Consider the following 21,453-nt stretch of genomic DNA (forward strand, 5'->3'; position numbering starts at 1 on the left):
AATCACAAAACGGGCCTATTCCAATTACCTACTTACATCACCATTTATCTGGTGGAAGCATTCGCGATTTATCAAGCATTGACATATATACTACACTGTCAGATAAAAGCTCCTCTCATACTCTCAGACTCTGCTAGCGTTTTAACCTCGCTACAATCCTTCCGGACTCCTGCAAAGCTTCTTATCCTTGAAATTAAAAAATTATGCTTAGGCATTCGTCAATACACATACGAACCTGTATTTCTAAGGATTCCCAATCATACTGGCATACACAACAATGAAATAGTCGATAATCTAGCGAAAATGGCAATCACACAGGCTGTCCCTATGTACCCGCGATCTCCGCAGCTCTTACAACCACTTATCAAGCCCATTATCATTCCCCCATGATTTCCCAATTGACACAATTATCTGCTACCCGCTCTACCTTATATCATGAGTTACATGGCACTACATTTAAGGTTATATCCCACTACCCCCTGTCATCACATCACAATCGTGCTATAATATCTTTTCGTCTTCGTTCCGATCACAATAGTTCACCGGCATATCTTTACAAGCTGGGTATTATTGATTCGGCGGGTTGTTCCTGCAGAAACCCTTATGCAGATATGCGATATATACTTCTGGATGTCCAAATTTTGTGGACAGACAACAAATGTATCAGGACTTGCAAAAACTGGGATTGCCTTTCCCCTTGTCGTATCCTTCGATGTTATACCACCATCCACATGATGTATGTCAGATCTTAATTGATTTCATTAGAGGCAATCATATTCATGTATAACTATTAAGTAGTAATAATCCGAGGTGGCCGGTTTCCGTGCCCATCCTCTTACACCTTCATCCATGGCCTTACGCTCCTGTGGTAGATCGGCCTCTACCAAGAAGACTAGCCTCCCTACCCGTGATTTTCCTTACCGTAGATAACCCACTAACGTCTAAGTTCAGCTGCTTTGAACTATGGCTGCTGGTTCACACCGTAGGCCAACCAACAAAAAAAAAGTCTAATAGACTTAGGGCCTGTATTACCACCTCCTGATAAAGTTCTGGATATAACTTATCAGCACGATAGCTCTAAAATCCGTATTACGACCTGCTGATATCGCCTATCTACCTGACAAAGTTCCTGATAAGTTGTCAGGTACTTCGACTACCTGATATATCCCTATCAGCAAGTTAAAAGAAGTAGCTGATGACAATGGCGGCACGTAGGAGACGTATTATTATTGATAGCGATTCCGATGATGAATTATTTTTGGATGACATGCTTCAGCATGTAAGAAGCGCAAAGAAAATTAGAGATCGACCCGATAATCTTGAAGAATGGAGTGAAGAGGAGTTCTTTATGCGCTTCAGGATAACCAAGCAAACAACACGCCATTTGATGATTGAAATCAACGACTTTATTAAATTCCGCACCGACAGGTAATTAGCTCCTAGTTTTGTGTGAATGAAAATGGACGAAACATCTTGTTTAAATTTAGATGTTTGAGTTGGGCTATAGGATCATTTAATAGTAACCTAACTATGTTTATAGGTTAAGGCCCTGGGTGTTATGAAAAATAAATTTAAAAAAAAAACTTAAAAACAAGCCATGTCCACAAACGGCTTGACGTAATTAACGTGACTTAAATTACACAAGAAAAATCGTCTATCCTTAATCAGTGCATATGTAAACACAGTTAGCTTTTTTTTTTTTTTTAGCCAATCATGTACAATTCACATACAGAAATGATTCTGGAAAGACAAAAATTTATCATCTGTTGTTTACTCTACCCCTACAGTGAAACAACAAACTGTGAAACAAAACAATATCTGTCACATAAGTTATTTATATAAAGTAGACAGGAATTTATTTACTTATTTTTTTTTCAAACCTATTGGCTAGGGTCACGAGCCAGAGGTCACATACAATAGCAGCACATAGTGATTGACAGGCATTAGAAATGTCGTGTATGATAGTTTATAAATGACCATCTCTAACGCCACATGCAAATAATGACTGAAATAATGCCATGGATGTCACACAAAATATTAGTTGGAGACATAGCCGTTCAGTCGTAGGTATTCATTACAAGAAAACTATTTAATAGAAATACATGCCGTCAACCTAACAATATACTTTTCTCAGCATCGTTAAATTGTTCTTTTTCCGAACAATTCTGATATATGTACACACACACACATTTACAGACCCCCAAAAAATATCATGTTTTTTTTTTTTTTTTTCAGAAATTCTGCAATATCACCCACCAACCAACTTCTGCTGACGTTACGCTACTATGCGACAGGCGGAACACTCACTTCTGTGGGAGATTTTGCTGGGGTACATAAGACCACAGCTGGTAGGGTGGTCAAACGCGTTAGTGAGGCAATTGCGTTTCTGCGACCCCAGTATATTAAGTTGCCGCAGACAGAAGAAGAAATAGAGCAAGCACAAGTGAGTTTCTTCCAAATAGCAGCTTTTCCCAGAGTTGTTGGGTCCATGGATTGCACACATGTCAAAGTGAAATCTCCAGGTGGTGACATGCCTGAAGAATTCAGAAACAGGAAAGGTTACTTTTCCATAAATGTTCAGACGGTATGCGACTCAAAACTTAAAATAAGGGACATTGTAGCACGTTGGCCAGGGTCAACACATGATGTTACCATTTTTAATAATAGTGTGTTGAAGGCAAGGCTTGAGAGAGGAGATTTCAGAAATGGTGTAATCATCTGTGATTCTGGTTATGGCCCCAGCTTACATCTCCTTCCTCCTTTTCGAAATCCCCGTACTCCTGCTGAAAATCTCTACAATGAAGCTCTGATTAGAACGAGAAATACAGTGGAAAGACAGTACGGAGTGTTGAAAGCTCGCTTTCCTGTACTTGCACTAGGCATACAGTTACAACTTGAAAATGTTCAAGCTGTAATTGTAGCATGTGCAGTGCTACATAACATTGCCATTGACAGTAATGAACCTGAACCACCAGTTGACCTTGCTGTTCAAGCAAGGGTTATCCGAGCCATTGAGGATGGGGATATACCTTTGCTTCAAGAAGTTGGTGGTCCGGAAGCTGCAAGGCAGACATTTGTTCAATATTTTGAAGGTCTGAGATGAGCTTTTGTTATTATGTTGAAGAGCAGTGCACACCATATTGCATTTTGTACTAGGTTAGCTACAGTTAATAGTGTTCAGTTTTATAATTCTTGATTTGCATGGAATATTTTCTTCCATAGATTTTTTTTTCACTTACTGTAGTCTGTTTTGAAACAATTGCTGTAAAATTTAGTCATCCAGTCTTAAGTAACTTCATTGTTAAAGTTAATTGCACACTTTAAAACGGTGCTACTTTAATTTTAGAAGGCTGTTTTATTGGTTTGCCTGCAAAGTATGTTGCTGAACTTCAGGTAATATAAGCATTTATTTTTGTCAATGAAAATTGTAATTTTCCACCCAATCTTATCTCAGGACCATATTACAGTCTATCAGTTGTATGATATTTTTGTTAAATGTGAGGCATGGGTGTCAGCTGGCTTATTTAAATAAAATGTAGCCACTACTTCAACTTTTTAACCTTATAAAAAATTGCTGTATGAACTTAAATAAATTATAATTTTGTTAAAGATCAGACCAGTGGCAGTGAGAAAAGTTCTAGTGCACCATCAATCATCCATAAGCTAAGTTTTGTTAGTTAAATTTTTGTATTAGACACCGTGATATTTATTTCAAACTTTTTCGAACTGTGGAAGGTGGAATATTGTAGATTCATTTCCATGTTGTTAAATACACATGTTCTTACACAACATGAAGTCATTGTATTCCCACACTCTTTATATTTGCATACATAAGTTTATGTATTCAGGTAGCTATTTAAGTTTTGTTTTGATATACCTAGATAACTGCAGTTAATAACTGAACAATTAAGACTGTTCTGTACCATGTAGAATTTGTGAAACAAATCTTTTATGTCAATTGCTATTTAACGTATCTAGTAAGCAGCATAATTTGTTAATGTGTTAAGTTATTGTTGTAATAATGTTTCTTTTCTTGCAGTGCATCAATTTTTGTGGGTACAATACCTTTGAACAGTTGGAAAACTTGTGAACCTCCCATTTCTGATTGCAAGTAATAGTACATTTTGAAGCCACTAGTAGAAAGTATTAGCATCCAAAGTAAATTTTTCACCTTTTAAAAGTTGTAAAAAGAAAGATTGCTATGGGGACATAAGCAAATCAACCGATATTAAATTAATGCCATAACAGCAATATTTATGTAAGTGTTATTCAAATTAGGCTATGTAACAACCAAAAATTTTATCTGGATTTGATATGCTTCCTCTGCCACAAATTTCAGTTATGTCAGAATTTCGACAAAGTAAAACCAAACTTCATTTTTCTGTATTTCAGAAATCTCTAGAAGTTCATATTTTTTGTGCTTTGTTCGTGTGATGGTAACTTGTGTTCTATGAATGTGACATTAATTATAAATTACCTTGTGTTAACTAGTTGGTATCACATTGGACATTGATTTGTTTTTGCATTTGTTCCATGTTACCATAACTACTTTAAAAAATATTTTAAATTTTATTCCTGATGTAAAGCATACTATAAATGAGTTTGTGATATTTATTATGTGCAAATCAATTACCTAAGTAGAGAAAATATATACTTTAACAATCTATTTATTATGTTATTATATTGTGAATAATGGTTATGTTGGCTAGTAAGAAATGATATTGTCCCATTTCAAGGTTGAGTTGTGTTTTTAATGTGATGATATTGTAGATTTAATTTCATTGTAATTAATGTATTTTGTATGATTTATTTTCATGTGTATGGTAAAAGTCATATCAAAACTCAAAATTTCTATACCTGCATGTTTTGGCTTTGTTTAAAATGAGACTGTTATGAAAGTTATACATCTTATGCTCCATGGTTATTGTGCAGAAAAATTCAACAGACCTTCTCAAAAGGCATTTATCAAATCTTATAGATGCAGGAGTTCATGTCTTGTTAACATCAGACTTTTAATTTACATAATGCTTTTGGTAAAATAACCTATTAGAAAAAATATTGGATTAATAAATATTTGGATCAGCAAACATGTACACCACGACAGTTAAATGTGTATACAATAGCTACTTTCCGCCTCGTCAGGGGTGTATGTGTGTTAGTGAGGCGGGATGATAAGCGCGACGCTCGATGGTATTTCTAGCGCGGTATCGCCTCTAAGCGCAAGGCTCTGAACTGGCGCGCAGTCTTCTCTTCGTCAATTGATAACTGTGAAATTTGTGCGGTGACCGTATTTTTATATTACGGGGAAATGAAGATAAAGGTGTAATGCAAGCCCCTTAAGTGCTTTCAAGAATCTGTACCACTTGTTTTACACCTAAAAATTACTCTGAAAACATGCGTTTCAGCCATTTTAACTCTTCTAGAAATACAGTTTAAAAACATTATCCAAAACTAAAAGTACTTTTCGGGCCTCAGCGAACTCTTAAATGCTATTCGTAAATAGGCCCCACTCGGATATCTTGAGTAGTTTTGAAATCGCGTTGTTTTTCCTGAAGCTCTGCATACCGTGTGTGTGACCAGGTAGGCGGGCCCCTTAACAGTCCAATTAACAGAAATCCAAGAGAAGCAAGTGTAAATGCATAGGAAAATTTACACATTGTGTTTAGGTCACCACACTTCTACTTGCATCTATTTCATCCAATGTGGTAGTAAGGAAGATAAAAATAAAGTGCACTTATAACCTTATATTTTAATTGATAAACAAAATATTTACATAAATAAAGTTTATAATGTTTTGTTACATAAAAAAATTAAACAAAAGAGATGTTAAGCACCAATTGTAGTTTTTGTTTTATTTTTTCAAAACAGAATGCTGCACAGACGAAGCCAATCACTTTCAAATTTTTTCTCACTCATTCAACTCGTACATCTGTCAGTCAAGAATTGCTCGCACCTCGGGCGATGAAAATAAACGCAAAATAACATAGGTTAAGCCCTTCAGTAACATTATACTGTAAGTGCACGAAATCAGTGCAGCCTCAAACCTGGCCGCACCCAGCGAAAACGAATTTTGCCATGAGCCAAACGCTGACGTCGGTAGCCGCAATTTTTAGTTAAATGTCCAAAAAAAAAAAAAGATTAATTTATTATCTTTGGCATGGCTCTCGCTACCGACGTTAAATTTGCCCTCCTTAAAATCTCTACATCTTGGGTAACGCGCCCTCCTGGTGCAGCGATCGACAGATGACTGGTGAAGTCATGGCACTGGTTCCTTCACGCAGGAAAGGCAGTCACATGACCTCACCGACCTATCACATACACTCTTCATTCACACTTACAATTACAAGCCAATCAGAACACAGAACATATACACTGAAAACCATTTTAACACATAGAAACAGGGGATTCACTTTCTCCTACTCTCTCCAACATCATCGGAGAGTAGTTCTCTCCGAGTTCCCACGCAGTGACAAGATATTGTTACAGTCTCTCTCTTACTGGGGAATTACCGTTTCTATCTCACTCACACTCGTAGGTCCCATATACCTGTCTCTTTCTATTACATCCCACACAAAGTCCATTGTTTTAGAATATTATGTAACACGTTAATGAAAGTTAAAAAAAACAACAGTCCTAATACAAATTACTTAACAAAATTAAACTTATTTAGAAAAAACCTGAAAAAGTAGGCCAAAACAGGTAAACATCTAGTACGACTTATTTGTGAACAATTACATAATTAATAGTAATGATTGAAAATGTCTGTTAAAATACAAAGTACAGTATTAAAACACACAGCAAGTGCAAATATCAACCCTTAAATACATAAAACCGGTAAAATATTCTTGGAGAGACTTTTTTAAGAAATGTTTACAGGCATGAAAACAATTTAAAAGAAAAATATTTTGCTAGGAGGGCAGGGGTCTTGCAACGTTACAAGTTGAATTAATTTTACATGTTTGAAAAGGGAATGTAAACTGAAGATGGTCACTGTATGAACAGTAGAAAATAAAATTAACACTTATGCTTGTCTTCCATTTCCTGTAAAGTTTTTTTCCTTATCATAATGTCCAACTCAAGTTTCTCTAATACTTTCTTTTTTATCTCCATTTCAATTTTGTGAAGCTTCTCCTCCCTCTCTTCTCTGGCCTCAAACTCTTTTCGGAGTAGCTCCTGCTGACAAAGCGCAAGGTTTCTTTTCTCCGTTGCCCAACCGCTGAGCCGCTCCCCATTCATTGATAATGGCCGGTCATGGAATGCAGGCCGTTTCCTCTGCATACTTCTTGACGCTAAGAAAACAAATCAGTCGTGTTTAATAGCCTAAAATCTTCAGCATTCACAGGTGTTGTTGGAACTTTGAATTAATTAGATGATGTAAATTTCAAGTAATATTTTAAAAGTCAAGAAAAACTGTTGATAATGTACCAGGAAAATAGGCCAAAAAATAATTTGCTTTAAAATGTATTGGTTAGAGCAAACCATTGCAGCATAGAGTAATAATTTAGTAATAATTTTTGACATAAATTAACTTTAACTAAGTCTTTAAAAAGTAGCACTAATGCAGTGATTTATATTTAGGAATAAAATAAGAGTGGGTTAGAGAGTAAACAAAAAAATACTAATGTAAAATTTTTTAAGAAATCTTGAAATATTATAAACATTGTCTATATTACAATAAACAACCTTCTATACATACATACATTTTCATGCATCTGCGTGGAAAAAAGTGTTGCTGGCCAGGCAAGCTTCCCCAGACAGTGCACTGTAATGTGGTTTGTGATAAATTAAAGTTTCTCTATATTATATAACATATCACTAGCCCTATATGACCAGTATCAACTATCTGAACATACAAATAAAGTTTCCCTTCATTAAATCCACATTCTGCACACGGTTTTTGGTATATTTATGAAAAAAAATGTTCTATATTTATCCTTAATTGATTTGGTTTCAAGGTGATTTAAACAACTTTTTGGTAAAAATCTAACCAGTAAAGGCCTACATTTATGAACTGACATAATTTTTCATATGAATTAAAACCAGTATTAAGATTTGGTTACTTTCGAAATAGCTGTGTAAAACATTGTTTACTTTATTTAAGGGTAGAGTATGTGAATAAAAAATAATTAAAGATAAAAAAAGTGACCCGAAACTAATAATTCCAGGCTACATAAATTTGATTTCTTAATAATGTATCATAAACTGAAGGAATAGAATATTTGGAAAAAGAATGTAATTTGTTTAAATGTCCAATCTTTTTCCAATATGTACTATTTATTTTGGTTTATGTTGTTTTCTTGTTTTGTATTTTGTGTTCATAGAGGCCAAACTAGACATAATTTGCATACACTATTACTTTTTAACATACATTCACAAATCCCACTACTACACAAACTGAAACATCTGAAGAGAATTGAACCAACACAAAATATTTAAGCCTTAAAAGAAAAAATCTACCCTTTACACAATAAACTTAAATTAAATAAAACCAGTGCAAATTTTTAAACAATTACCATTTGGAGTTAAACGTTCCGATTCATCGTGTGATGCAGCAATTTTCTCCTTCAGTTTACAATTTTTTGCTTTTCTCAGCATGGATGGCTTGTAGGATGACCAGTCATCTGTTTCTGAAAGTAAAAGGTATTATGAACTATATTGTATGTAAGGAATTTTTACTCTATAGTATTTATTATAACCTTGAAAAAAAATGTTCTTTTTAAAATGCATAATTAAAAAATACATGTTAATTTTTTATCAAATACAACTACTCACTGATCTGTATTTGGTGGAAAAGGGGGGGGGGGGAGGGGGGGAGAGATCAACATTTTTAGCTCATCAAGGCAGTAAACATTGTATTCTACATATTTTTATTGTGCTACATGTGCAATGATATACTTATTACTTTATCACTGAGTAAAAAAAAAATGAAATACATTTGAGTTTTGTTATCTTAAAATAGTACGTATTCTGAAAATAACAAATTGTATGGTGAATATCAAGAATATGGAAAGGTGTCTGATGCTATAATCTATTCCTTGACAAGCCATACATTTTAACTCTCTCTCTTAGAAAGTAATTGTGGAACTTTGTTAAATATTCAAGATCAGTGTACCATAAACCCTAAGCATCATTGCCTCTATGCACAAGTCAACAAACTGGTGGATAGTGATTTTGAAGATTGCTTAAACATTCTAATTTAAAGTAATGAGCCTGTAGCATGCATACCTGTGTTAAGTCTCACATTTATCCAGTTCAAGAAAGTAGTTACAACATTAGTGTTCTCTTGTAAAAACCATTCTGTCATTGTATGGAATATATTATCCTTCCATGTTGAAATGTACACAATATATAACAATTATGCAATAATTATGATTTGCCCACTATCTTTATATTTTATGTTTTGAAAGATCATCTTAAGGACACAATAAACAAACTTGATAGTAATTCATTAACATACACATTTAAAAAACAGCAGAGACCATGTTAATATATTTTGTTTTAAAATTCACGTATAATTAATTATTTTAAAAATTGAATATAAGTTTCTATTAGTCGTAGTACACAAGAGGGAACATGGTTACAGCCATTAAAAAAAAAACTCCTAAGTAATATAGTGTAAGGTCATAGGCCTGCCTGCCTGCCTGCCTACCCACAAGTATGTATAACATTTGTTTTTCTTAACTGATTAAGAGTATTGTGTTAAATGGGTATAAATTTGAGTATATTTACAATATAAAATAATTGCAATTTATTACAATCTTGCCATGTTGTGCATTTTATTTCAATACTTTTCCAAACATCAAGAAGCTCTGTGAAACTGACACAGGTATAATCAATTTTGACATTTGGTGAACTAGTTTTAAATAGGCTTTTTTCAATACTTTTTGTTGTTTTTGTAACAATTCATGTACATGCCATCTCAGTGCATGGTAACGGACGTTTCGGACATGGGCGGTGAAGTAAACTAGCAAGGAAAGTCGGGCAGGCCATGTTAAAACATACATAATTTTAATTGTTTACGTACTAGCTTTTAATCCAATTGCCCAGTATGTGTATATCCTGAAAAAGCCACAAAATTGTTTCTTTAGTAGTAATTTATGTAGGCCTAATCATTATGGATGGTAAAGTGTGTTAATCGCCAACCATGTGACCGTACAGGCATAGTTATCACTTTACCTTAACAATAAGTGTAAATTGAACCTGCATAAATAAAAAAGAAGGGAACTGAAGAAAATGATTTATTATCTTTTAATTTTGCACGGTAAGAACTTTGTAGCCTGTCGGACCGGCACTTCAATACCATCTCGTATGAACCCAACATTAGAACCCTGAGAAAAGAGGCTGTAGCAACGTTAGGGTAATTTGACTGATAAAAAGATGACCCCTTACAGTAGACTCACACATTTCTTTCATGTTTCAAAAGTACCTTTACTGACTTTTTTATTTTTCATTGGCCTGAATATGCTTTATTAAAGGAAAATACAAAATACTACTTTCATTTTGATTTTAAATAATACATCAAGGGAAAGTGTTGTTAGTAATGAATAAGACAAACTTAAGACTTACCTCTCTCCGAATTTCCTGTGGCAGAGATGACTGACGCAGTTGCCAATGTACTATCAGGTACACCTGCAAGTAAAATGGAAAAAAGAAATGCATCAACCAAGGATTTAAAGAGACAAAAACATTGTTATTAAATTATAAGCAATGAACTTCCTAAATGTTTTTGTGTAGACGCCATGAAAAATTTTTTTTATTTTTTACATTGAAATTTTTCTAAATTTATACTTAACTGAATTTGGCCCATCCTTCCCTGATAAATGAAATACTATATGAATTTTAAAATGTAGGACAAATATTGTGACTTAAATATATATAATATTTACAGATCAGACCAGAAATCTTGCAGAATTTCCCATTAAATTGGTTTATGTACAAGGATATTGTGTGTTTCCTGAAGTACATCATTTTAATGGAATTCAACTTTCAAAAAGCTTCAGTCTTTGACATCCTAAAGCAGCTGTTTCTGATTGCATTCTGTAATAATTTCCGTGGTTACGGACTCAATAAGACTACAATCCCATAAGAATATGAGGATGTATCATAGTGTGATAACTCGCTGCTGTTACTTTGTACTGTATCTGTCTTTGTTTATACTGTATGACTCAAAACTTACAAGCTCTATATCTCAGGCTTCTTTTATTCATTACGATAGTGTTTAGTAAATTAATTAATAAATAAATACCTTGCAGTTCCACAGTTTCGTAGTAATCTTCCTCTCGTAAATGTTCCCAGCATGAAGCTTTTTCTGCAATTTCCTAGTTTAAATAATAATAATAAAAAAAACTTAAATTAATGCATTGTTACATAATCCACATAATATAGTATACTGAACACTTTGATATACATTGAGATGGGCCTAATTTGGCAAACAAGTGTGATATAAGAATTTTGGTATTTTAATTCATTAAGGTAAGTGTTTTGCAGTTTCAGATGATTAATAATTAAATTAAATATGTAAATGTGCAATCTTAAATACGGGTAATAAATACTATGCATAGTGAGAAGCAAATATAACGGTGGGAATCACGCTGCTACATGATAAGCCGAAGAGTCTGCATTATTCGTGGAGAGGAAGCTGCAGTGGCCACGAGGAAAAAACGGACCAGGCAAGATTGGGCAGAGTAAATTTAAAAGCTTAAAGCAGCAGTCCAGTAGAGTTATGCAAGTCTTTTGACATAGCGAGAAGTAACTGTTAGCAACGGCCAATGTGGGGTAGCGAAGGTGAACTTTACATGCATGTAAGGAGGCTAATAAAAATAAGATAAACTTTACAATTTGGCAAGGTAACTACCGAGTTGCGCTACTTTCCTGTGACCAATAACACAAAAATTATTTGTTGCATTTTATTCTAAATTAACTAGCAGCGACATTTCAGAAAAACAGACACACAAGAGGATGTCACAACAATATTGGAGTTCAATAAAAATGCTCGTTTTCAGAATGTTCTCAAAAATCAAGCACTACTTAGTACGTTATGCTTCCTTGAAATATTAAAATCTGTCACACCGAAGGATAGTATCAATACACACTAGGCTATTTAAAAACTGTCTACCTCAAACGGAACAGTTGCTACAGCTGAACAGATAATTAAAATTTTTTCTAAAACGTAAGTACTTTTCAGGTTATATACATACAATAACAAGTTTCCAAAGACATTCAAACTGCAATGTTAAAAGAAATGTATAAATATTAGACTAAATGAACTTTTACATATAGCAAACACTTAAGACCACTTTATAAAATTTTCAGTATTGCTTCACACTCATTACCTTGTTCTTAGGGATAGCTGCATTTTTTTTTAACGTACCTCTAAGGTTTCCAAAATTTCTTCCTGCACCTCACCTGGTTCAACAGTTGCTACAGAAACTTGTGCATCGCCTAAAGAAACACAGTCCTTTATTAAACAGCTTATACGTTTCACACCTTTCACACTATTTTTTGGTACTAAACTAAAACTTACATATCCGGTCGCAGTCGAAAATGCTGCTCAATCCGTCAGCAGAAAGCTGGAGGAGTTCTTTTATTTTCTCCAGTACGATGTTATTTTTTATTTCAATTCCTGGTCCGCCTCCAGTTTGCAATAAGGCCTGTCGCCGCAAAGCAGAGTCTTTCCTAGCATCACGTTTGAGGGCTTCGTACTTCTGCCTCAATTCTTTTGTCGTTCTAGACTGGGTCGTGATACTATTATACCTCGTACATATACTGTCCCATGCTTTGTTCTGAAAATTGAAAACATTATACTAGTAACTAAAACACACAACAGCAATCAAAAAAGGAGAATGATGCATTTAAAATTTACATAACTTACTTTTTCCGTCCACTGGACAGCATCAGTTTTTTTGTTTTCGATAATATTTTTTAGTGGACGGATAAGGTCCACCAGTTTTAGGCAGTCTTCGACGCTATAATTCACGGACCTGGTTCGTTTGGTACCTTTGCGATCTATATTTTCAATTTCCATTTCGAATTGTAAAATTTAACTTATACAAATCAACAACACCGTTTAGAAAAAAGAATAACATTCAGTTACAACACGCTATCAGTATCGCCAAGCTAACGAACACAATTTTTACTAAAATTCGCGTTTTAACGAACAATATCATTACCAACATTCAAAGAATCACACTATAAGTCCCAGATAGCTATTGGGTTGCAATCAGGAGGTCGTAATAGGCGACAGTGCCTGATAAGCCAGCAAGAGCTTATCTGGTAGATAGCTGTCAGCTACTTTTATCAGGAGGTGGTAATACAGGCCCTTAATACATAGTATGTATTACTCTATGTTAATTTTTAATTAAAAATAATGTCAAGGCAAGCATAGCAGTATTTTTGAAACCACTATTAATTTAAAGATGAACACATCAGTAATGGTTAGTAATTTTACTATTTTAATTTTAACAACAAACAAATTAAAATCGTTTGCTAGTGACAGGGAAAATATTATTTTAGAACGAAATGAGACTTGATTAAGACAACAGCTAGAACGCAACGATTTTGACATTGATTTATAATTGAATATTTATAGAAGATTGAAAATGGTTATTAATGCCAATGTTAACTGAGATTTTGAAGAAAATAATAATTTTAATCGACGAAGATAAGACTCAGACATCAAGATTTTAAATAGTTACTTTAAGAAGAGAAGTCGACAAATATCCATGTTCAAGAGATTGTCAAATTACTTTAATTTGCTTTGAAACTACGAAGATTAAATGCCATTTACAATTCCGAAGAAAGAAGAATCCTGTCGAAGATTGAAAAGTCGCAGTTCGAGCCCGGGAAGGATGACCGTCGCCCAGTCCAGCCCAGTTGCAGCCCATAGTCTGAAGGATGGAGTCGTGACAGCGCGTATTCCTACCGCACGCTAGAGGACAGAGGAGCAACCCCAACATCGCAGTCCTGAATAAGTCGAACCAAGGAGTCTCCGAGAACCTACACTTCTCGTGGGTATCCTGCAGCAAGGTTTGGTCCCTTACCCCATCACCCGAAGACTCGCTGAATATAGAAGTACCCTAACGAATTACAATTTAAACAAGACGAACATTTTTCGCAGAAATAGAATCTGTTATAGTATATTGAATATTCTTTGTAAAGGAAACCGAATAACTTGTTCATCTTTAGATTTACAAATCAAATTCCAAAATCGCGATCCCGATCTAGATAGTATTAACGAGTATAGATGGAATTTGATATTGGAATAACGTATTGCTATTTTGGTTGTCTGGTACTGCAAGTTACGTACCCAGTAGGTAGTCCAAGATCTACAGGACTGAAGTTAGTTAAAATAAATAACATCCAAATAATTAACATTTGATTGTAAAGATAATTCACAAAAGTGAAAGAATTGTTAGATGTTTTGAAGTTGAGAGTAATAACAAATTCGATCTGTAGTTTAAAATAAATTATTTTAAGTAAGATTATTTATATAAAGTTTGATTTTGTGCATGTCAAAGTGTATTGTCACTGTCGTCACAAACATTACACACAAATATAAACCGTACAGTTGAATTTGTTTACACTTTATTCTAAGGTCTATTCACGATATTAGTATTTAAATACTTTTGACACACTTTACCTTGACTTTCAGACACAAGCTTCTAGATACAATTCTTAAAACTGAGAGAGGTAGGCTAGAGAAACCGAAATTATTAAATACATTAAATAATTTCAATATTTACACTAGCTGACTCCACACTAGATATATGTAGGGTACATTAAGCAAATTTATATGATGAAGATTTAATGTCACTCCAAATCTTGTGTACTCAGTTTGTTTTAACAGAAACAAATGTAAAATTGTTAAAACTGAATTTTCAGCTAGTCAGTTCAGTCTCAGAGTGTGAGGTCTTAATTGATGGAAATCCGAGTGGCGAGTACATATCTCGATTGTCTGTTAATATCGTTAAAGACAACAGTTTACTGTATCTAGAAGGAATATTTTAAAATTTGATGAATATGTCGAATTCCAGTCACTAATATTTTTAGCTTTTGTGTTACGCCCTTGACGTCTGCTTAGAATGTATATTACAAGTAGTTATGGAAACCCGGACTTACTGCGGTATTTTACATATAAAACACGCCTCTCAAAAGTATGTAAGTACACTTTTGTCACACTAAACATCTATAAAGAGATGTATATTATACCTGTGACGTCGACCCAAGAGTCTCCTCGGCTCCTTCAAGCCGTTGTGCCTCGTCAACATCCTCCCTTGCAATACTAGTGCACCGACTGTGAAGTGCATCGAGCACGGACGCACCCGCGTGCGCCCTGGCATGCCAGTAGGCTTCTTTCTGTGATGTAAATAGTATGCTTATTATGTAATTTTCAATGGTCACGAGCCTCAACAATTGTGTATATTTTGTATCATAGCAAAACTCTCACGTCAGAAACACTGTGTAAATACTTCGCTTGTCATGTAATCGTAACTTGATTAATTCACGTGTAAATTAGCTTTATAAATAATTACTCGCTAAGTTGTGTTTATAATTCTGTGATTTTTCTCAAGTGCTTATGCCATGCTAGTAATGTAATCGCAGCCTGGCGCGTCGCGGGGTGGGCCTCTCCCACGCCGGCCGATTTCCCCTCCCCTCCTCCAAGGCCCGCGGGCCACGGTCCGCTGGTGGGCGGGGGAGTGCAATAGTGTTCTGGGCGCGATAGAGAGCAGACGTGCACGCCGCTCGGCGCTGCTCGCGAGGCGCGTTTTCTCAGCTCGCAGTCCGACGACAGTGAAACGTCACGGGTCGTCTCTGCAGCTGAGCTGCATTCGTTGTATCGCTCGCCGTATTGAGTTTTACGAGTTTTCCGGGACGTCACCAGATGAACGTCATAGGCCATGTACGCGCATAGACGGACCGCCGAACCTCTCAGTCAGTGCGAATTTCTTACGTGATGGACCGCGCACGCGCTGCGCATCATTACAGAGCAATCTTAACCGGAACCATAGTTACGGGATTACCTTCCCTGTTCGTGTCGGGATGTTTTCAAAAGACACGACTTATTTCCGGGAGTCCGGGTCGCGGCGGGGAGGGCGCTCCTTCCGTGGCGTACCCGCCAGGCTGCGGCAGGTTCTCAGTGCGAAAATAAAAGGGGCTCGTGGAAACGAACATCACCGAGTTATCCTTAGAGCTGCCTACCGTTCCTCCTTCCCACCGAAATTCCCTCCAGGTCCTGTATTTTTCTGTCCCGGCCACGTTGGCCTGGACTCACTCCTCACCGACGAGAGCTACACGGGCAAAACAGGACAATTACACCAACAGGAAATCAGGGACCTAAAGCCGAGGTACGTCATTTGGCGCCCAACTAGTGTGGCCGTAAACACACAAGAATGCACGTAAGCGCACGCGGATGCACATAAGCGCACACAGACAGGACAGAGGCAGGTGCATCCGTGCGGCGTGAGAGCGACCCGAACTCGAGACGTCGGCGCGAGATTACGTGACGTGGGAGCGACGGGAACCCAAGACATCGGCGAGAGTTAACAAGGCGCGGGAACATCGCGAACCAGAGACGTTCGGCGCAAGATAACGTGATGTGGGAACAGTGTGAACCGGAGACGGCGGGCGACGCGACAAGGATCGTTGGCGCGACAGATAACGCGACGTGGGAGTGCCACGAACCTGAGACCACGACGCAGCAATGATCTTCGGTGCAAGTTAACGCCGCGGGAAGATGCAGACTGTATTACCGATCAGCGAGACACTCCCGAAAAGCATAGACGATTTCCAGAAAGCATAAGAGACATGGGCGGAAGCGGACTTTCCAGAGCCCGGCGAGAGCTGCGAGCACTTCGCAGATTATGAGTGCGGATTTTGCTTTGAATACCGGGCGTATGGTAGGACAATGTGCGGTGCGGATTCATGCCCCGGCGGGACATCTGATGGGCGGATCTGCGAGACGTGCGGGAATCTATGGCACAGCGAGTGTTCACAACTGGTCGCGCGAGAAGAGGAATGGATGTCCGGCTTTACGTGTGACCAGTGCCGAGCGAAGCTGTGTATGGGTGTTGCTGGTCACACTGGGCGGACGCCGACACGCTGCATGAGTCGGCGAGACTCCCGATGCCACTGCAACCGACGTAGCCTCCGACACCGACTACAACACAGCCCCCACCATATGGGGTGGAAACGCCGAGCAGAAGGACATCGCTGCAGACGGAGGAAGCCGCATCCGTCCAGCCCCTGTGGTACGACTGGCACGCGGCGTCCGGGTGGATACGGCAGGCCGACTCAGACACGCCGCCCCTGACGCCGCCGACCCCAACTACCGTAGGGGCTCACGAGGGGCCTACACGGTGAGAACCGGCCGTTCTGCCACAACCGCTCTGCACACACGTCAACGAGAGCGCGCCACGATCGCCTGTTATGCACGTCATCGAGAGCGTGCCACAACTGCTCGTCACGCACATCGACGAGGGCACACCACAACCGCTCGCCATGCACGTCGACGAGGGCACGCCACAACCGCTCGCCACGGACGTCAAGGGCGTGCAACAACCACACGATACCAAGGGCGTGCCACGACCGCCGCCATGCGTGCCACCTTGGAAGCGACGCCGCCTGCAGCCGCGCGCGCCGCTGAACAAGCCACGCCCCTTCCGCCTGTCACGCGGGCCACCTTGGACGCGACGCCGCTGCCTGCTGTCGTGCGCGCCGCTGAAGGTGCCACGCCCCTTTCTCCTGTCACGCAGGCCACCTTGGAAGCGACGCCGCAGCCTTCTGCAATGCGCGCCGCTGAAGGTGCCACGCCCCTTTCGCATTTCACGCAGGCCACCTTGGAAGCAATGCCACCGCCTGCTGTCGCGCGCGCCGCTGAAGGTGCCACGCCTTTTTCGCCCGTCACGTGGGCCACCTTAGAAGCGACGCCACTGCCTGCCGCCGCGCACGCCGCTGAAAGTGCCACGCCCGACGCTGAAGGTGCCACGCCCCTTCGGCCTGTCACGTGGGCCACCTTGGAAGCGACGCCTCCGCCTTCTGCCGCGCGCGCTGCTGAAGGTGCCACGCCCCTTTCGCCTGTCACGCGGGCCACCTTGGAAGCGACGCCGCCGCCTACTGCCGTGCGCGCCGCTGAAGGTGCCACACCCCTTTCGCCTGTCACGCGGGCCACCTTGGAAGCGACGCCGCCGCCTGCTGCCGCGCGCACCGCTGAAGGTGCCACGCCCCTTTCGCCTGTTACGCGGGCCACCTTGGAAGCGATGCCGCCGCCTGCTGCCGCGCGCGCCGCTGAAGGTGCCACGCCCCTTGCGCCTGTCACGCGGGCCACCTTGGAAGCGACGCCGCCGCCTGCTGCCGCGCGCGTCGCTGAATGTGCCACGCCCCTTCCGCCTATCTCGCGGGCCACCTTGGAAGCGATGCCGCAGCCTTCTGCCGCGCGCACCGCTGAAGGTGCAATGCCCCTTTCGCATTTCACGCGGGTCACCTTGGAAGCAATGCCACCGCCATCTGTCGCGCGCGCCTCTGAAGGTGCCACGCCTTTTTCGCCTGTCACGTGGGCCACCTTAGAAGCGACTTTGCTGCCTGCCGCCGCGCGCGCCGCTGAAAGTGACACGCCCGCCGCTGAAGGTGCCACGCCCCTTCGGCCTGTCACGCGGGCCACCTTGGAAGCGACGCCGCCGCCTGCCGCCGTGCGCGCCGCTGAAGGTGCCTCGCCCCTTTCGCCTGTCACGCGGTCCACCTTGGAAGCGACGACGCAGCCTGCTGACGCACCGACACCACGAGGGCGCCGCACTCACCAGGTGAGTGCTCCAGTGCAACAGCCCAGTGTATCACGTCCATGCGAGTAAATGAGAGGCGTTGATGGACATAACAGCCTCGTCCGAGGGGGAACATTTGACGTCGACCCAAGTGTCTACTCGGCTCCTTCAGGCCGTTGTGCCTCGTCAACGTCCTCCCTTGCAATACTAGTGCACCAACTGTGAAGTGCAGCTAGCAGGGACGCACCCGCGTGCGCCCTGGCATGCCAGTGGGCTTCTTTCTTAGATGTAAATAGTATGCTTATTATGTATTTTTAAATGGTCACATGCCTCAACAATTGTGTATATTTTGTATCATAGCAAAACTCTCACGTCAGAAACACTGTGTAAATACTTCGCTTGTCATGTAATCGTAACTTGATTAATTCATGTGTAAATTCGCTTGTTAATTAATTACTTGCTAAGTTGTGTTTATAATTCTGTGATTTTTCTCAAGTGCTTATGCCATGCTAGTAATGTAATCGCAGCCTGGCGCGTCGCGGGGTGGGCCTCTCCCACGCCGACCGATTTCCCCTCCCCTCCTCCGCGGCCCGCAGGCCTCGGTCCGCTGGCGGGCGGGGGAGTGCAGTGGTGTTCTGGGCGCGGTAGAGAGCAGACGTGCACGCCGTTCCACGCTGCTCGCGAGGCGCGTTTTCTCAGCTCGCAGTCCGACGACAGTGAAACGTCACGGGTCGTCTCTGCAGCTGAGCTGCATTCGTTGTATCGCTCGCCGTATTGAGTTTTACGAGTTTTCCGGGACGTCACCAGACGAACGTCATAGGCCATGTACGCGCATAGACGGACCGCCGAACCTCTCAGTCAGTACAAATTTCTTACGTGACGGACCGCGCACGCGCTGCGCATCATTACAGAGCAATCTTAACCGGAACCATAGTTACGGGATTACCATCCCTGTTCGTGTTGGAACGTTTCCAAAAGACGAGACTTATTTCCGGGAGTCCGGGTCGCGGCGGGGAGGGCACTCCTTCCGTGGCGTACCCGCCATGCTGCGGCAGGTTCTCAGTGCGAAAATAAAAGGGGCTCGTGGAAACGAACATCACTGAGTTATCCTTAGAGCTGCCTACCGTTCCTCCTACCCACCTAAATTCTCTCCAGGTCCCGTATTTTCCTGTCCCGGCCACTTTGGCCTAAACTCACTCCTCACCGACGAGAGCTACATGGGCAAAACAGGACAATTACACCAACAGGAAATCAGGGACCTAAAGCCGAGGGACGTCACCTGACCCACTAAATACACGTAATTATAGGTATTTCATAGTCACACATGCATCTTGCTCAAACGATAGTCGTAGAAAAAGTTTTTAAATAACAAATGATAAAACATTTTAACTTTAAAATACATGTTCTGATTGGTCGCAACAGATGCAAAAACCAAACTTAAACATAGAAACAAAATAATCAGTCATTATTTTTAAAATAAAATAATTTAGAAAATTTCTGCATCATATAAAAATACTTGTAGCATTAAGTTCGTGGCATAGGTATCTAATTGGTCCTTACAGGGATCTGATATATATATCTACCCAGGGATTAACTAGGGGGGGGGGGGTTTAGGGGTTCAAACAACCCCCTCCCCTCCCCTAGCACCAAATCTTTAATTAATTTCGAATTCATCACTTAAACAAATTTCACATTAAAATTAATAAAAATTTTACCATTAAAATATTTAAATTTAAGTAACCGAAAACTGCTAAATTAGCACTATTTTACACATTAAAATCCAAATTTTCCTGGGGGATAACCCCCGGACCCAACGCTTTAGTACGATTGGGGGGGGGGGGGGGCATGCTTCTTAACACCCCCCATACACAAATCCTGGCTACACCACTGTACCTACCTACCTAGTTTTAAACTGCTGCTCCGTAGACATACAGACATACAGTTTGTTGCCATGTAGAAGAATCTACTGTTTTTGACATCTAATGCAATGTAAAATATATCACTATACATAAAACTGTCACTGCATGGAAAATAATCAGTTTAACATTATCTGTAACGTCATTGTGGTATACCACTTTGGGCTTAAGTAATTTTTAGCTGCCATCCTAAGGGCACATGTCTTTGTTTTGTCCATCGTCGCCAAGCGACAGCAGAACCTTTTTGTGACATTATCAAAATATTAAACATTCATTCTTCGAGCAGTAAACATTAATTGTGTTGCTATGGAAACAGTGTGGACCTGTGGTGGACATCATTCAATCATAGATTAGGTTCCTAATCTCTGCATGCAATGGCAGATAGTGTTATTTTTCTTGTGGGAGAACTAAATACAATAAATCTATCTAAAAGTCCAACTATTCTTCTTAATAAAGACTGTCCAGCTAAATTTATATTAAACATCAAAATTTTAAACCTCTACAAACATTTTCACAATTAATTTTTGAAGTGTTTTGTGAACGTTGAAGTCAGGTCATCTTTAAGCTGGGACGAATTGAGTTGTAAGATATGGTACACAAGGTTGGGGTACCATTTGTAAAAAGTCACAAAAGTTCCCAACTACGAAGACAATTGTGAAATGGGGTGATTAGAAACAGTTTTAATCTTCAAACTGTAGTGTAGGCATGAAAAAAATTGATATATCCAGAATTTATGCAATAATAATTATAGTCAGTCTCTCTAGATTGAACTCCATGGATCAGTT

General features: G+C 39.8%; 2 protein-coding genes across 3 annotated transcripts; one reads left to right on the top strand and one right to left on the bottom strand.

Moving 5' to 3' along the window:
• Positions 1-1,020: 1,020 nt before the first annotated feature.
• On the top strand, positions 1,021-8,472 carry LOC134527650 (putative nuclease HARBI1). The gene is made up of 2 exons (XM_063360515.1): positions 1,021-1,428; positions 2,236-8,472. The coding sequence occupies exons 1-2, from the start codon at positions 1,196-1,198 to the stop codon at positions 3,101-3,103; spliced, it is 1,101 nt and encodes a 366-aa protein (XP_063216585.1). The 5' UTR covers positions 1,021-1,195; the 3' UTR covers positions 3,104-8,472.
• LOC134527651 (fibrinogen silencer-binding protein-like) lies at positions 7,015-13,102 on the bottom strand. 2 transcript variants are annotated; one of them, XM_063360516.1, is made up of 7 exons: positions 12,872-13,098; positions 12,524-12,782; positions 12,371-12,441; positions 11,246-11,318; positions 10,567-10,629; positions 8,514-8,627; positions 7,015-7,289 (listed from the first exon to the last, which is right to left on the bottom strand). In XM_063360516.1, exons 1-7 carry the CDS (start codon positions 13,022-13,024, stop codon positions 7,015-7,017), a joined length of 1,008 nt encoding a protein of 335 aa, XP_063216586.1. In that variant the 5' UTR covers positions 13,025-13,098. The 2 variants fall into 2 exon arrangements, 1 of the variants encoding a protein (XP_063216586.1); XR_010074236.1 differs by adding an exon at positions 7,701-7,762 and having other exon boundaries at positions 7,201-7,289; positions 11,246-12,441; positions 12,872-13,102.
• Between the last annotated feature and the right edge of the window lie 8,351 nt (positions 13,103-21,453).

Source organism: Bacillus rossius, chromosome 1 (assembly GCF_032445375.1).
Source record: "Bacillus rossius redtenbacheri isolate Brsri chromosome 1, Brsri_v3, whole genome shotgun sequence".
In the NCBI taxonomy this organism is placed as follows: domain Eukaryota; kingdom Metazoa; phylum Arthropoda; class Insecta; order Phasmatodea; family Bacillidae; genus Bacillus; species Bacillus rossius.

What these genes read in the sequence shown, in the direction of transcription:
- LOC134527650 (XM_063360515.1), top strand. Translation starts at nt 1,196, where the DNA reads ATGACAATGGCGGCACGTAGGAGACGTATTATTATTGATAGCGATTCC. An exon ending in ATTAAATTCCGCACCGACAG is followed by an intron (nt 1,429 to 2,235) that starts GTAATTAGCTCC and finishes TTTTTTTTTCAG; the next exon opens with AAATTCTGCAATATCACCCA.
- LOC134527651 (XM_063360516.1), bottom strand. Translation starts at nt 13,024, where the DNA reads ATGGAAATTGAAAATATAGATCGCAAAGGTACCAAACGAACCAGGTCC. An exon ending in CTGTCCAGTGGACGGAAAAA is followed by an intron (nt 12,783 to 12,871) that starts GTAAGTTATGTA and finishes TTCAATTTTCAG; the next exon opens with AACAAAGCATGGGACAGTAT. An exon ending in TTTCGACTGCGACCGGATAT is followed by an intron (nt 12,442 to 12,523) that starts GTAAGTTTTAGT and finishes GTGTTTCTTTAG; the next exon opens with GCGATGCACAAGTTTCTGTA.